This window comes from Dioscorea cayenensis, chromosome 9 (genome assembly GCF_009730915.1).
Source record: "Dioscorea cayenensis subsp. rotundata cultivar TDr96_F1 chromosome 9, TDr96_F1_v2_PseudoChromosome.rev07_lg8_w22 25.fasta, whole genome shotgun sequence".
Lineage (NCBI taxonomy): Eukaryota > Viridiplantae > Streptophyta > Magnoliopsida > Dioscoreales > Dioscoreaceae > Dioscorea > Dioscorea cayenensis.
The window spans coordinates 11,120,983-11,136,369 of NC_052479.1; the positions used below are offsets into that span (position 1 = coordinate 11,120,983).

Genomic DNA, 15,387 nt, shown 5'->3' on the forward strand with positions numbered 1-15,387 from the left:
ACGGAGTGGTAGGACACCTAATCTTTCGTTTATAGCTAGCTGAATAATATTCGGAATGGCAGGTCCACCTGCTGAGGGGAGGTATTGGCCATAAGCCCTACTTAATTTCTCCAGCTGGACTTGAGTCGTCTGCCCTTGTTTGTACTCGAATGCGTGAGTTATACCGAGTACTCAGTAAATTATGGACAACTTCAAATCTGAGTTTTCGAGAGGGATGATCAACTCCGCAAATATCGATCGAAACTTGAACCCGTGTATAGGTATGAAATTTGAGAAAGCACAACAATGGAAATGGGTAGTCAGTATTGGTATAAGATCTATTCCCATGTTCCGATCTTTCCATTTTATGTACCCATTTCTTGGGGAAAGTCTCCCAACTATATTTGAAAATGGATTGGTTATCCATAAATATCAAGAAAGCTTTATTTTTGTTCCGCTTCTTGCTCTAAAAATTTAGAAAGACTTGTCGGAAATCGCCGGTTGGGTTGGTCCGACCAAGAAAGGCATGGGAGTGGAGAGGCGGAAGTGATGAAAGACTGGCTACCCATAAAGATCCCTCACTGCACACTTTCAATAGTTCTGTATCCAGGATCGGCAGCATGCTATAGTTATGAATAGAGTATAGAACCCAGGATGCTTGGTTACAATTCCGAATCCGCTAAACCATCTTAGTTTTTCTTTTTCAAGAGAAGCGTATGGAAAGAGATGTTGGGCGCTGCTGTACAGGCCCCTTGCCCTACCGAGCTTCCGCATCGGAGCGGGAGCGGTCGCAAGAGAAAAAAACAATGCGAGTAGATGCTCTCCCTATACCCCTCTGGCCTAGCTGCAGATGAAAGAAAAACCTGTCTAGCGTCTTTCCGGTCACCCCTATATGCTTCAAGCTGAGACCATACCATGACTCTACTTGCCGCATATAAATAAATGCTTAAAGTAAGTAAGCGGAGCCCGACAACTAGAGCTCATAAGAAAATTTCCCAGCCAGTCAGATCAAAGGCCTGCGTGTCTAACTTCAACTAACTGCCCAATAATTACTCTAGCAAAGTTCCCGGAAGGTCAGAAAGGAGCTTCGATCGAATAGGGTTAGGAGAATAGACTCACTCCGGATATGTAAGACAGAAATGATCGGAACTGGACAATCCAAGAGTGATACCACGAGAGGACCAATCCTCAGTGGGAGACATTTTCTTTTTTCAGGCCAAGCTAAGAGTCTGTCCATCCATTAACCAATCGATCCAGACTAGATTCGAGCCAAAGATGACACGATGACGGAACAACGGAAATTCCGCTTGGCTTGAAAGGATCACAGTCGAAGAGGTCGGCTAGATCTTCAAGGGTCAGAATTGAAGGCCAAGCAGTTCTAGGAAAAAAACCAGGGCGATAGAACAGCTATACCATCCATCAAGGAGAGAGGTGCCGGGAAGACAAGAAAGGTAGATATATAGAAGCTTGATATATCTTAGCTGATCAATCTGCTCCTATCCGCAGTGGTGCAAGAGGGAGCTTGAGAGAGAGTCCTCGAGCCAAGGGTTAGGAATGGGGTTCAAGGGGAAAGGTCATGCCCAATATACCTATAAAGATAAAGATTAAAAAAAAAAAAAGATAGAACCCATTGTCCGCTCATCGGTCTTTCGGGGAAATCAACAATTGTTCGCTCAAAAAGGCAGAGCCTCTCTAACAGCATCATGGCTTTTGAAGTACTAAGGGTATAAGGAGAAAGTATCCACGGTCTTGGTCCTCCCTCTCGGATTAGTACTGTCTAGTCCGGGACGTCTCAGCGTAGCAGTCTATCTATCCTCTCTATTTAACTTAACCGATCTTTATTTCAATCTTATCATCTATTCGTGGATGTAATGTAATAAAGCTTCTTTGGCTTTCTCTCGCCTCTGTCCATTTCTTAAGATAATAATGTTAGATTTTGTTTCCTGGCTGAGGGACCCGTGTTTACTCGACGAACCCCGTCGAGGCGGTAAATGAAATTGAGGGTCCGCACGATCCTGAAGAAGATGCGGACTGGCGACAGCCTTTTATATTATAGAATACCTCATAAACGAGAGGTTGCCCGATGAAGCTCCCAATAAGGTGGAGATAAAGAGGCGCACTATTCGATATGCTTATGATAAGTGCTTGTGCGATATGAATGCGAATTGTTCATTCCTTATGTTGAGCATTACTTTTCTCGGGGTTTTTACATTAATATGTGTGTTTTTATGTTACTTTTACAGGGGAAGGGTCGTGAGGCCGAGTATGAAGGAAAATAGGCCAATGTGGATCATAATACACTTATTTTGGAGGAGATCTTGCTAAAGTTCAAACGCAAAGACATAGGACAGGTGTGAGATGCTAGAGTGTGTGCCAATCTCCTCGCATTCGAGTGAGTACATCCATTTGGAGGTGCACAAAGGCAGGCACACTCGAGCATTCCGTCTTATGCATACAAGAACAAGAACCCCACCAACATATATATCATTGAAGAAGCAAGCGATTCACGATATGAACATGTGCCCGTTTGCGTTACCCTGTTTTGCACTATAGCAACACTCGCGCAATTCATCGTAACGAGCATTTCATGACCGACCGAGAAATCGGGAGAAACGAGAAAATCCACACGGGCATGGGGAAATTATCCACGCCCGTGTGGAAATTCCGCACGGGCTCGTGTAGCTTCCACGCCCGTGGAGTCGCCCGATTCCACCTTTTATTTATAGCCGATTCAGCCCCGATTTTTGGTATTCTTTTTCTCCATCTTTTCCGCAACTTGAGAGAGGGCTTGGCTAGAGTTTTTGAGGGGTATTGGCCAAGGTTTTGGAGAGGTTCTACGGCTCCGACATCATCATTCCCGAGGAAGAAGGTTGGTAGGGAGCTCCGTCGAGGCGTATCCTATACCTGGGACGAGGGAATCCTTGGACGACAGTAGCAGAGGACTCTCCGTAAGACCACCGACACCCGACCATCGAGGTAGTTTCTTTTATGGATTCATTGCTTTTTACATTCAATTTCTTTGATTGTACTTAGCTCCATGGAGAGCTAAACCCCTAGTGGGTACTTGGGTGATTGTGAACCCTAGGATGTATTCATTTCGTTGAACTTTTTATTATGCTTTCAATAAATTGATGTTTTATTGTGAGTTCCAACCTTGAATGCTTGATTGTATGAACATTTCACCCAGAGTGACACTAGGGTTGAGAGTTCTTGTTGGTAACCTTGTGAGTGAGTGACACACCACGAGCGTTAGACAAAGCTAGGTTGGAGAGGGTTGACAGGATGAGTCGAGAGGTACCGGAGCGTCCCCTTTCCCCTCCGACGTGATAGATTCTACCTCCATTCCTTGAGTTCTTTGCGGCTGACAAGATCTCCTTGCATATATCCCGCAAGTGCACGGGTTTGTCGAAGTAATAATCCCGGGTGAGCGGGGTCGAATCCACAGGGAGTAAGGAGTGAAAATACTTAATTTGGTTCTTAGCTATGTGGAAGATCAATAGTGATTAGTGCGAAATTGATTCAATTCTCAACAATAAAAGCAACAAGTGAGAGAGCAAGAATAAAGAAGAGGGAAAGGCAATCAATAAAGATGGGGTACTCGGATGATGCTTAACCTACAATAATCGTTTCAAGTGCAAGAACTCTCTATTATACTTCATAATCAATGCCATGGTGAGTCGTGGAAATCCTTACATACATAATCCCAAATATAAGGTCAACTATGCCTAACTCTATACATGTCCCGGAGGAGAAATCGAACAATCTTAACACCTCACTTTCTCATGCGAGTTGCAATGAGCTCTAGTGATTCCAAGTGATAAATCTCTTCCTAAAAGTAGACCTAACCCTTTGTTCCAGGCGGAAGGTCCCTAGCCACAATTAAGCCCTAGATACTAAGATCCTCTCAACGCTTCACTCCATTGCACGTGCAACTAGGCTGCGGAGGTTCATCCCTTAGACCACTCACTCTATTATGGCTCGCAAAGAACTCGAGGAACGGAGGTAGAATCTATTCGCCCGGAGGGGAAAGGGGACGCTCTTGTACCTCTGACTCACCCTCTCAACTCTCTCCAACCTAGCTTTATCTAACGCTCGTGGTGTGTCACTCACTCACAAGGTTACCAACAAGAACTCTCAACCCTAGTGCCACTCTAGGTGAAATGTTGATACAATTAAACATTAAAGGTTGGAACTCACAATAAACATCAATTTATTGAAAGCATAATAAAGAATTTCAATGAAACGAATACATCCTAGGGTTCACAATCATCCAAGCACCCACTAAGAGTTTAGCACTCCATGGAGCTTAGTACAATCAAAGAAATCGAATGTGAAAGTAATGAATCCATAAAGAAACCCCCTCGATGGTCATGTCAATGGTCTTATGGAGAGTCCTCTACTCGTCATCCAAGGATTCCCTCGTCCAGTATAGGATACGCCTCGATCGCAGCTCCCCTACCAACCTTCTTCCTAATGGAATCACGATATCAGAGCCATAGAACTTCTCAAAAACCTTGGCCAATACACCTCGAAACCCTAGCCGAAGCCCTCTCACAAATTGGGGAAAAGATGGAGAAAAGAATACCAAAATCGGGGTTGAATCGGCTTTAAATAGGGTTGGAATCGGGCAACTCCACGGGCGTGAACGGTACAGCGCCCGTGCGGAATCTCCTGCAGGCGTGGATAATTTCCACACGCCCGTGTGGATGCTTCGTCTCTCGATTTCTCGGCGGTCAGTGAGCAGTCTTTGCTACTGATGTTACTACGATGTTCCCTGTAGTACTACGCTACGATCTTCGACCGAATAACTTCCCAATTCCATACTTTCATCGGGGTAACACAAACGAGCACACGTTCACGTCGTGAATCATTTGCTTCTTCAATGATATATATGTTGGTGGGGTTCTTGTTCTTGTATGCATAAGACGGAATGCTCGAGTGTGCTTGCCTTTGTGCCCCTTCAAATGGATGTACTCACTCGAATGCGAGGAGGTTGGCACACACTCTAGCATTTAACACCTGTCCTATGTCTTCGCGTTTGAACCTTAGCAAGATCTCCTCCAAAATAGGTGCATTATGATCCACATTGGCCCATTTCCTTCATACTCGGCCTCACAACCCTACCTGCATAAAAGTAAGATAAAAACACAAATATTAATGTAAAAAACTGAGAAAAGTAATGCTCAACATAAGGAATGAACGCTTCTCATTCATATCGCACAAGCACTTATCAGCGGCGATAATAGAGTGAATGGTCTAAGGGATGAACCTCCGCTGGGGCCTAGTTGCGCGTGCAATGGAGTGAAGCATTGAGGGGATCTCAGTATCTAGGGCTTAATTGTGGCTAGGGACCTTCCGCCTGGACCAAACGGTTAGGTCTATAATTAGGAAGCGATTTATCACTTGGAATCCTTAGAGCTCATTCCAACTTTATTAGAGTGCGCGAGGTTGAGAGGTTATTTAATCTCTCCTCCGGGACATGAATAGAGTTAGGCATAGTTGACCTTAGATTTGGGGCTATGTATGTAAGGATTTCCACGACTCACCATTGCATTGATTAGGAAGCATAATATCGATTGCCTTGCCTTCTCCTTACTTTTGCTCTCTTACTTGTTGCTTTTAATTGTTGAGAATTGAATCATTATCACACTTATCATTGTTGATACTCGACATAGCTAAGAATCGAATTAAGTGTCTTTACTCCCTACTCCTTGTGCATTCGACCCCGCTCACCCGGGATTATTACTTCGACAAACCCATGCACTTGCGGGATATACGCAAGGGGATCTTGTCAGCTTACATCAGCAACACCCTCTACTAGAGATCCATTGATCAGCTTTTCCTAATCTGCCTCTTGCATAAACATAAAGAAGATTAGCAAGTCATGGAAGAGGTAGACGCCAGCGTGTGTGGTGCTCATCAGTCAGGGCCTAAACAAGAATATTTAATATTATAGTAAAGATAACAGAAATGGCTTACTACTGGCCCACCATGATTACTGACTGCATGGAATTCGCCAGGAAATGCCACATTTGCCAGCTCCATGGCGAAACTCTCCATCAACCCCAAAATACTCTGGCATCATGGCCGTTTGCAGCTTGGGGAACCGACAAACTCAGACCGATAGATCCTCCATCCTCTGCTGGTCACAAGAAAATATTGGCAGCAACAGACTCTTTCTCGCGTTGGGCCGAAGCTGTTCCGCTCAGAGAAGTCAAAGCAATAACGGTCAACAAGTTTTTCCTGAACAACATTAACTATCGGTTTGGGGTCCCCATCAGATCACCTCCGACAACGGGAAGTCCTTCCAGAACACCAAGGTGTGGAAGTTCGCCCATCAGTCTCATCTTTACTGGATCTACTCCACCATATACAACGCGCGACCCAATGGACTGGCGGAAGCGTTCAACAAAACCCTATCTATCTAACTTGCTGAGTAAGGTCGTCTCTAAGGGTAAGAGGGATTGGCACTGGTTTTAACAGCACTTGGCCGTTTTCTTGCAAAAACAATTATCTCTTCCACTACATTTGAAGTTAAGTAGCCATTTGCATTCGTGGCTTTGCTTAGGTTTCCCCACAGAAAGATGCTTTTTGCACCCTTAGCACTTTTTTCTCATTGAATTGGAGGCCATCCTCTGACCCTTTTTGATAGGTGAAGAAGGGCGGAGGGTAGGGAAGAGAATTGAGGCAAGGCCAAAGGGCGGAATGACCCGAGGCTGTATGGTAGGGGTCAGGTTTCACGCCCAAAAAAACGAAATGGTACTTCCTTATGTTCTTTTGTATGTGACTTGCTGTACCTTTTTTTTTCCTGACATTGTCATGATTTTTTTTTATTAGCTATCCTTCTTTTCTTGGTGATAATGCTCCGCAAGTCCTTCTTCCGGATAATAGTGTCTGAATGCGCCTTATGATTATCTTTGTTCATCCACTCCTCATGAATCCTCTGTTACTGAGAAGGAAGATCTCGCGATTCTCTTAGCTTGTGATTCTTTATCCTTGTGAAAAAAAAACCTTAAATATGTTCATTCAGGTAAGCCCTTCTCCTCACTTTCTTTTGGACATTGGAAGCTATCTTTGATGAAACTTTGTTGCATGGGAGTAAGCTTACTTTATTTTGTTTGACAGTCTATGCAGTAAATTGCTCTCTATCTTGGCCTGAACTTGCCTTGTCAACTTTACGCCAATAAAAAAATTTGTGTCAACCATGACCGTCTTCTTGATTTTTTTATATGGTTTATTTAGTTTGATGAAATACGCGTACGTGCTATAGAATTGCTGGACTCCGGTATCAAGGTAGCGGCCGATATTGGCCAAAGTTAATAATAAAAAGGATCCGACATCGGAACTGCAGACAAGACAGACAGCACTTTTTTTAGCAATGAGTCCTGCTTTGACTGAGATTTCTTTACGGACTGCAACCTTTTTGTCTACACAATTCACGGCAAAGTAGTGATCTCTCGCTATAATATATAATATAAGAAGACTGCCTCAGCCACCTACGAAGTTATGATGGCAACTCCTGGCTTCGGGAGATGAGGTAGAACAAGGACAGACCTCAAAAAAGCCCTATAAAATAAAGAAAAAAAAGAAAGCTGCATTGCATAAAAGGCTCTTGATCAAGATGCCATGGAGACGCGATCTAAGACTCAAGCCGGCAAAGGCGTAGAGGGCTCCAATCAAGCAAGATGAATATCCCGTTGAAGAGGAAGGTTATGAAGAACTGCCGGGGCTTATCCAGAACCAGAATCATGTAGATGAATTAGGTTATGATATGGAAGAAGGGGCAGAAGGAGGATCTCTCTTTCAACATTCAGCACCTCTGTGACCCAAGGCGTATGACTTATCGTATGGCCGAAGCAAGAAGGTCAGAAAGTGCCCTTCGTCTAAGGAATGAGTTTGAAAGCAGCCACCGTTGGATCGATGATTTCACTGCTCAGGTTGAAAGATTGTTTATAGCAGCACAACAACCGATCTCCGTCTCACCCTCTCCAGTTCAGAATGAGGTCTCTGCGCCTCAGGCTCCGTTCGTCCCTCCACCCATTGCTAATCTTGGGGACATAATTATACCTTTGTATATATAGCAGTTGCTTTCTAAAATTCTCCGGAATCTCAACACAGGTAGCACCAGCTCTATTACGAGGTACGAGAGACTATATTCTGCGGGAAGAGCTACACCCACTACAAGATCACCATTACAGCTAAAAGAAAGATAAAAAATAATGGATTTTAAAGTCAATTGAGCTTTGCACGTGAATGGAGAAGGTAACAAGCAAAGGTTTCTAGATTCCTGGTAGGAGCGTTACGGCTGGCTCCTTCGATGAAGGACATGTGCTTAATGAGTGGAGTCTTAAACGAGCGTTAGCCTTATTGACTCGAGCACGGCATGGCAAAACCGGATCTGATTGATCTAAAATGGTCTTAAATCTTGGATGCCTTTTGATGACATGATGGCTAGAGATCCTAGAGTCCCGGCCCAATTTTTTTATTTCTTTCTTACTTGAAAATTGGCTTTGAGAACTTGAACATACTCCTATTTGGCAATCTTCTCTTCCTCATGTAACTTCTTATTAATTAAAAGGATCCCATAGAATCCTGTATTGAATTCTATTCAGCTATTCCTTATGTTGCTGCAAACACCGGCCCAAACTCATTGGAGTACCATCCCAGGCTTTAACTTTCTTAGTAGCTCTAAGTTTTGCACATTGAATATAGATAGGCTTTTCCCTTACCTGCGTATGTATTCCAAGCATCATTTACTACTTTCATCAAATTAATTAAGGTGGTCAATCCACATCTAAGGAGATGGACTGCGTAGCCATTGCACAGGAGATTGTGCATACCTACAAATAAGAGAGTAGGGAGTCGTTCATCCTTAAGCTAGATTTTCTGAAGGCATATGATAACATCAGGTGGGAGACTCTCTTTCAAATCCTACAGGTGAGGGGGTTCGATCATAGGTAGATTCAATGGATCAGGATGGTGGTGCCCTCTGGTAGTTCGAGAGTACTAGTGAATTGGATCCCAACTCGCCAGGAATGAAGCTGCTTCTCTAATAGCCCCATTGAATAGGAGGGCAAAGGCTTTTTCAAAAAGTTTGATAGAGATGGGCTTCGACCTTCTTAGGAAGAGCCGTATGAGATAGCTCACGTACGGTTCGAGAGCCGAGCCACTGCACAGGGGCTTAAGTCAACACTTACATATTAGCTAGTCATCAATTGGAAGCGGGTAAAAGGGTGATGAATTGCGATTGGTCCAAACGTTCTAAAAGTGGCTTCTTGCGACCTGCCCAGAATGCTAATACATACATTCGGTTCCAAGACCTTGTTCGCACATCAAATAAAGGTCGGGTTGAAAGGGGCAGTCAGCTGGCTGCTTCTTGACCACGCTCCCCTGCTTATAGATACGAGATACTTGATCTAAATTCTCAAGTAGGAAATTGCATACCATTAGCTAATATACATATAGGAACATGGGTACATGATATTGAATGTCATCTAAGTCAAGGCGCAAAGCTGCCTCGAGCCGCAGGAACTTATGAAAAAATAATTAAGGAGCCAGCCCCACAATGTCTTGTGCGGCTACCTTCGGGTCTTGAAAAACTCATAGATTCCCGATGCCGAGCTACTATTGGTATAGTTTCCAATCCCACCCATGGTGCATGTAAGCTTAGAAAAGCAGGACAAAGCTGGTGGTTAGGCAGACGCCCTATTGTTTGTGGTGTTGCAATGAATCCAGTGGATCATCCTCATAGAGGAGGTGAGGGGTGCATGAAAGGAGGTAGACCTTCAGTGTCGCCTTGGGGAAAGCCCACCAAAGCAGGATTTCGGGCAGTAGTGGTGGGGAAAGGCAGAATTTAGTTCATGCCACGACGATCTATATGGAAGGGAAGTTTTGTTGATGCTTTCCTGTTTAGAATGAAGAAGAATAGAGAAAGTCTTTTTAGCAGGAAAATTTGGTCAGGTTGATCTTCTATTTTGGCGGAATTCGTTGATTGCTCTGGTCATAATCAACTGATCCCAAAACTTAAATTGAGAGAGAAAGCGAGTCTGCCAGACCAGGAAGACAAGCAAAGGGAATAGCCAAAACTTCCATCACAACAATTTCATTGCCTCATGTTAAACAACCGAATTTCCTAGCTCCACTAATGGGTAGTATTAACAAGAACGAAAGTCAGGAAATCAATAAAAAATCAGTCTGTTGTAGTAACTGGTGTAGGAGCATACACATAAAAAAAAAGCCAATTCTTCCGTTTGGGTAAAAGACCAAGCCAATCGAATCAAATAAGTCAATAACTCACTCAATAAGAATAAGAGGATCTTCTTATTGAGGTTGAGTGAGGGGAACTGACCAATGACGAGAGCTAAACGAAGGACTCATTTCCATAGTGGGAGCGTACGCAAGGAGCTAATCACGAGAGGCGAATGGCAATCTTTTACTTCGCACATCGTTAACTTCCTTTCGGAATATATTCTTAAAACCCAAATTCAACGAAAATGAGCTTAAGACTCTCCCGTTGATTGAGTGCTTTACTTCCTTCGGATATGTTAGCTGCACTTGTATCGGAGCAATCCTCTTGACTTCAAGTTCCATTGGAGAGGTGAGTCAGGTGGGCTTCTATATACGAGATAGTCGATCTACTAACTGATTTTCATTGATTCTGGCTTCAAGTCCTGGTTCTATCTTAACTTGACCGCGATGAGATCTTATTTTAGCTCCTTCTATTGGTACTTCTTTGCCTTGGGAAAGCCTCTTAGGCCTTTGAGTTGACCTTCCTTTCATCTATAGAGCTAATAAATAGAAGGATGTCCGATAGTGACTCTTTTGCTATGGATTCGAGTAGGGGGCCTCTTGACCTTTACGCCTTAACCCCCTTGATCCATAGGACTTCAAGGGGGCCGTTGACCTTGGATTCCTTATCCGAAGCTACTCGACATCCTGCGGGGGAGGGATAAGGCCTCTATTTTTCCTTTCTTGCTATTCCAGTCACTTTGAAAGTTGTTCGGGTCTTTGTAAATCTACAGAGTAAGGGCAGGTAAGACCGGGCAGGAGGCTCATTCGGGTCTTTGAGGATAGTTTCCTAATTGGACTCTTCTCTTTTTTTTTAGACTAATCCTTAGATCAAAGCACCGAGTGATGCAAAAGATCGAGGCAGGGAGATAGAACAAGGTGTGAGCGAGAAGGACTATTTCATAGCAGGGGGTTATAGCCTTCTCTAGATACCGGATGCCTTTGATTCGAAGCGTAATCCCTTTTTATCTTTCTATGTTCACGGTCCTCACCTCTCTTTCGAATTCCTTAGGTAGCAGATATCCTGGCAAAACTCTTCTTTTCATAGAAATCATTCTTCCTTCCTCATTATCCTTTACATTTTGGACACTCATCTAAGTACGGGTATCCCAGATATCTAGGGTTCTCATGCTCTTTCAACTGGAAGCTTCCATTCCCCACTGTGAACCTCTTTGTCGATTGAGTCGAATGAGCTTTTCTTTTGTGTCTTTGGAGACTTGTCTTCTCCCCGGATCCTCTTATCCTTTCTTCTTCCATTGATGTGAGTTCTCCTCTCTCCTCTCTCTTCCTAGGTTTCTCATAGGAGTGGGTTTTGGAACAATATCCATCTTGGTGCAAAGATGGAGTCAAAAGCAACATGATTTCATAATTCACTATCCGAATCCCAGGCACTTGAATTCTCTAGTCGAGTACTTCACTTTAAGATATCTCACCTTTCACTAATTCATAAATAGTTATTTATTTCAAGTCGTGTTCGAGGACAACCATGTAGCCCTAGCTATTCGGGAGCAGAAAGTGGGAAAGCAGTGAATCAGATTCCCTGTAGCCTAAAGGAAAATGTCTCGGAGAGAGCTGAGCTAGCAATGTCTTGCCAGCGAGCTATGTATTGCAGAGTTGTAGTAGCTATCTTCCACTAATTGGGACATGTGCCGGGCCGCTCTTTCCTTCGGTGGACCACCCTTCTCATTCCAAGGGAGGCAATGAAATCCAATTCATATTCATTTCTGGAGGAAGCAAAATAGTGCACTAGGCAACACTGTCTCCATTTTGATCCTTAGGACCAAAGAGGAGTTTGTCGAACAAGAGCCACTTGACTGACATGGATTTTTTATGAACATCACCGAGCACTACCGGTTAAATAAAAAACTTTAACTTACTTATTCTATTTCTATTCAAAGGTAAGAGGAGGACTAAAGGTTCACAATATTACATGGGAATCAGGACAACTAGCTTTCTCCTATATCTTATCACCAGATTTGTTTTTAAGTCTCTTTCTGGTAGCTCGGAATAGTGTGGAGTGCAGGCGGCGCATGCTCAAATTTCTTTTTTATAGCGGGGAGCGGGGGAGCAACCGTGAAGTTCATGTAATTGCCCCCTACACACCCTATCCTAATTCGTAGGATTGTCCCACTACCTCACCACCCGATCTACATAAATAGGGATGAGCACCTCTTAGACAAATGGCCTATGGACCCAAGATTCATCACTTAGGCATATGCCTTCAGAAAATCTAGCTTGAGGATGAACGACTCCCTACTCTCCGATTTCTTTGGTATGGACAATCTCCTGTGCAATGGCTACGCAATCCATCTCCCATAGTAAATGCGCTCTGAGTGGGGTGAATGAGCTCTCCCATCAGCGGCTTCATCCTGTTTGCTAGAATTTTTGAGAATGCCTTGAAGATAACATTGAGTAATGTTATCGCCCTGAACTCCGAGATCTCCTCTGCTCCTTAGGAATAATTGCCATGAATTCATGATTTACCTCCCTAAGGTCTCTAGTCCCGTTATAGATGCTTTGAAACAAGGCCACCACATCGGGCTGATGCAGGCTTTCCAAGCAACTACCCCCGTTGTCTGCTTTGCTTGGTAAACAAACGGTCTCACGTAGCCCATGCGTCTGAATTTTTGGATAGCATGAAAGATACATCGGTGTAAAGGATTGAGTAGAGTAGGATGATTTGAAGAGATAGTTCTCTTAAGTCAGTATAATATACAATATTATTAAAGAAAGAAGTTCTAAGAAAGAAATGTGCGCAGTCTGAAGAATGAAGAAAGAACAATAGAGTAGTGTTCATTCAGAATGAAAATAGCACAGTGCTTTAAGAATACGAGAATCCATACTCAATTTGACGAGTGATCAAGCCCTTGTCCAAATCCTGACGGTGAAACTTCTTCAAAACTTTACTTGAGGAGTTAGTTTCAACCAAACCCTATCACCAACCTTGAACTCCAAGGGCCTCCTTCCTTTGTCAGCATACTTCTTCATTTCATCCTACGAGAAGCTTTTGAAAGCACCTCTTCTTTCTTCCTCTCTTGGCGGTGAGATTTGAACCCTTCCATGACCCCCTTACGCGATGATGACACCTGGGCTACCCATATGAGAACTGGGCCACATCAAGTTAACTTAACCAGTTCCTCTGCGAAACAGACACATAGTGATGGAGATACTCCTGCAGCAAACTTAACCAGTTCCTTTGCGAAACAGACACATTATGAGAACTGGGATTGCCAAGGCCTTTCTGGTACAGGCAAAAGCTAAAGAAGACCAGCTTCGCGTCTTCTCTCAGACTTGTCTTGCTGGCACAACTTCACATAAGCTTCAATGTCCTCGCCCATATTGGGCCAATAATTATGCCGAGATAACAATGCCTTCATTCTCAAGGCACTCTACCTGCTACCGCCTGGGCCTGGGAGTTGATTGCCTTGACAAGGCTGCTGTGCATGCAAACGCTCAACCCAAACCATACAATGGTTACCTCTCGAATGAAATTATGAGTGGCTCTAGTGTCCACCATGGCCTGGGCTTCCCTGCCATTCAGGTTCAGTGGCACATAAAGAAGAGAATGAGAAGGGATATCTTCCACTGCCTGTCGAGTCCCTAACAATTGCAAAGGATTGATCAGGCTCTGAGTTCTCCACCAAAGCTTGGTATCATATGGAGTGGCTGCAACCTTTTTAGTGATAATTGTCATGCATTGGGGGTCCTTTCTTTGGGTAAATGTAGAAAGGGTGGCTCTAGCAATTGCAGAAGTTGGCTTTCCATGGGCATCGATCCTTTTTGATGTCTGATCTTCTGACAAAAAGTCACATTGTGGTATGACACGATTGCTGGTCGCTCTACAACCAGGGCGGGTCTCGCTGCCGGATCAATGCGCAGGACGCACGATCTACAAACAACAATAGAGAGAGCCAACCAAGAACAAGAAAGAGGCGCTCCGCTCCTAGTCACTAAGTAGTGTGCTCTTCTGTCCTCCGTAGGACTCCTTCAAGAATAGGTTCTTTCTCTTATGTAATGTCATTTCGCCCGTTCAACTTCCGTACCGGAGGAAATGGGATTCGAACCCATGATACAATCTTCTTGTATGTCGATTTAGCAAACCAATGCCTTAAGCCACTCAGCCATACCTCCAACTTGTTGATCGGAATTGAATTGAATTGGATGTGCCGGGTTGGGTTGGTTGCCCCACTGCGTAAGCCTACGCGCGCGCCCTTACGTTTTGAAGCAGGGCGAGACTACTTTAGCGTTGAGCCTCTTTTCCTTCTGCCCAGCTCCCCGAAAATCACGTTCGACTTGCATGTGTTAAGCATATAGCTAGCGTTCCTTCTGAGCCAGGATCAAACTCAGATTTGGACTATGATTGAGCCCTGCAGTGGTAGAACCTGGTGAACCGGGCGTACTACTAAAGATTGATTCTCTCTCCTAACCACTCTCTTCTATATATATTATTATTAAATAAACCCAATTTCCTCCCTCGGGGCGGGACCGGCACTACTTCTCTTTTTTGTCTCATCCAGATTTCCCTTCTGTAGAGTGATCTGACAAAACATCTGGAAACATAGATCCAAGATCATATACAAATAGTCCCCAATGATGTGATGACCAGAGGCTCTTTTCTCTGCAAACCAAAATAATCTGTCCGTAAGCTCTTTCCTTTGGCTGGGAATGGGGAATCTTCTCTTTGAGGTGTTATCTTCGCCCCTTCTATGCTCAAGTACGACGGCTACTATATCAGACTCGAATATCAACCTCTTTTACTGGGACTTTAGGTTATCCATGAATGATAGCGGTCGACTCCTCAAAACATTGTTGTGGACTGCTCTTGGGCTAGTGGAGGGGAGGAGGATATAGCTGAAAATGATTTGACGACATGTTGGAACACAATAATGAGTGGCAAAATCTAGCTGTCCGTGACACTCAACTAAATTATTTGCATTTTTCAAACCAAAGATGGTCTATGCTATGATAATGCCATGTTAAAGTCTCTCAAGCGCTCTCGTAAGCCCTCCGAAGTTTCAGGAAAGGCCCCTTTCTTCTCTTTTGTATGGTCGGGCTACACTACAATTCTGGTTAAGGTTAATCAGAAAGCCTACCCACTACCCTTGGGAGGGAGTACTACTC

At 43.9% G+C, this 15,387-nt stretch overlaps 1 protein-coding gene across 1 annotated transcript; it reads left to right on the forward strand.

Annotated features, from left to right (window-relative positions):
* The first annotated feature begins 5,949 nt into the window (after positions 1-5,949).
* Positions 5,950-6,459, forward strand: LOC120268472 (protein NYNRIN-like). The gene has a single exon (XM_039275868.1). It carries the CDS (start codon positions 5,950-5,952, stop codon positions 6,457-6,459), a length of 510 nt encoding a protein of 169 aa, XP_039131802.1.
* The last annotated feature ends 8,928 nt before the right edge of the window (positions 6,460-15,387 follow it).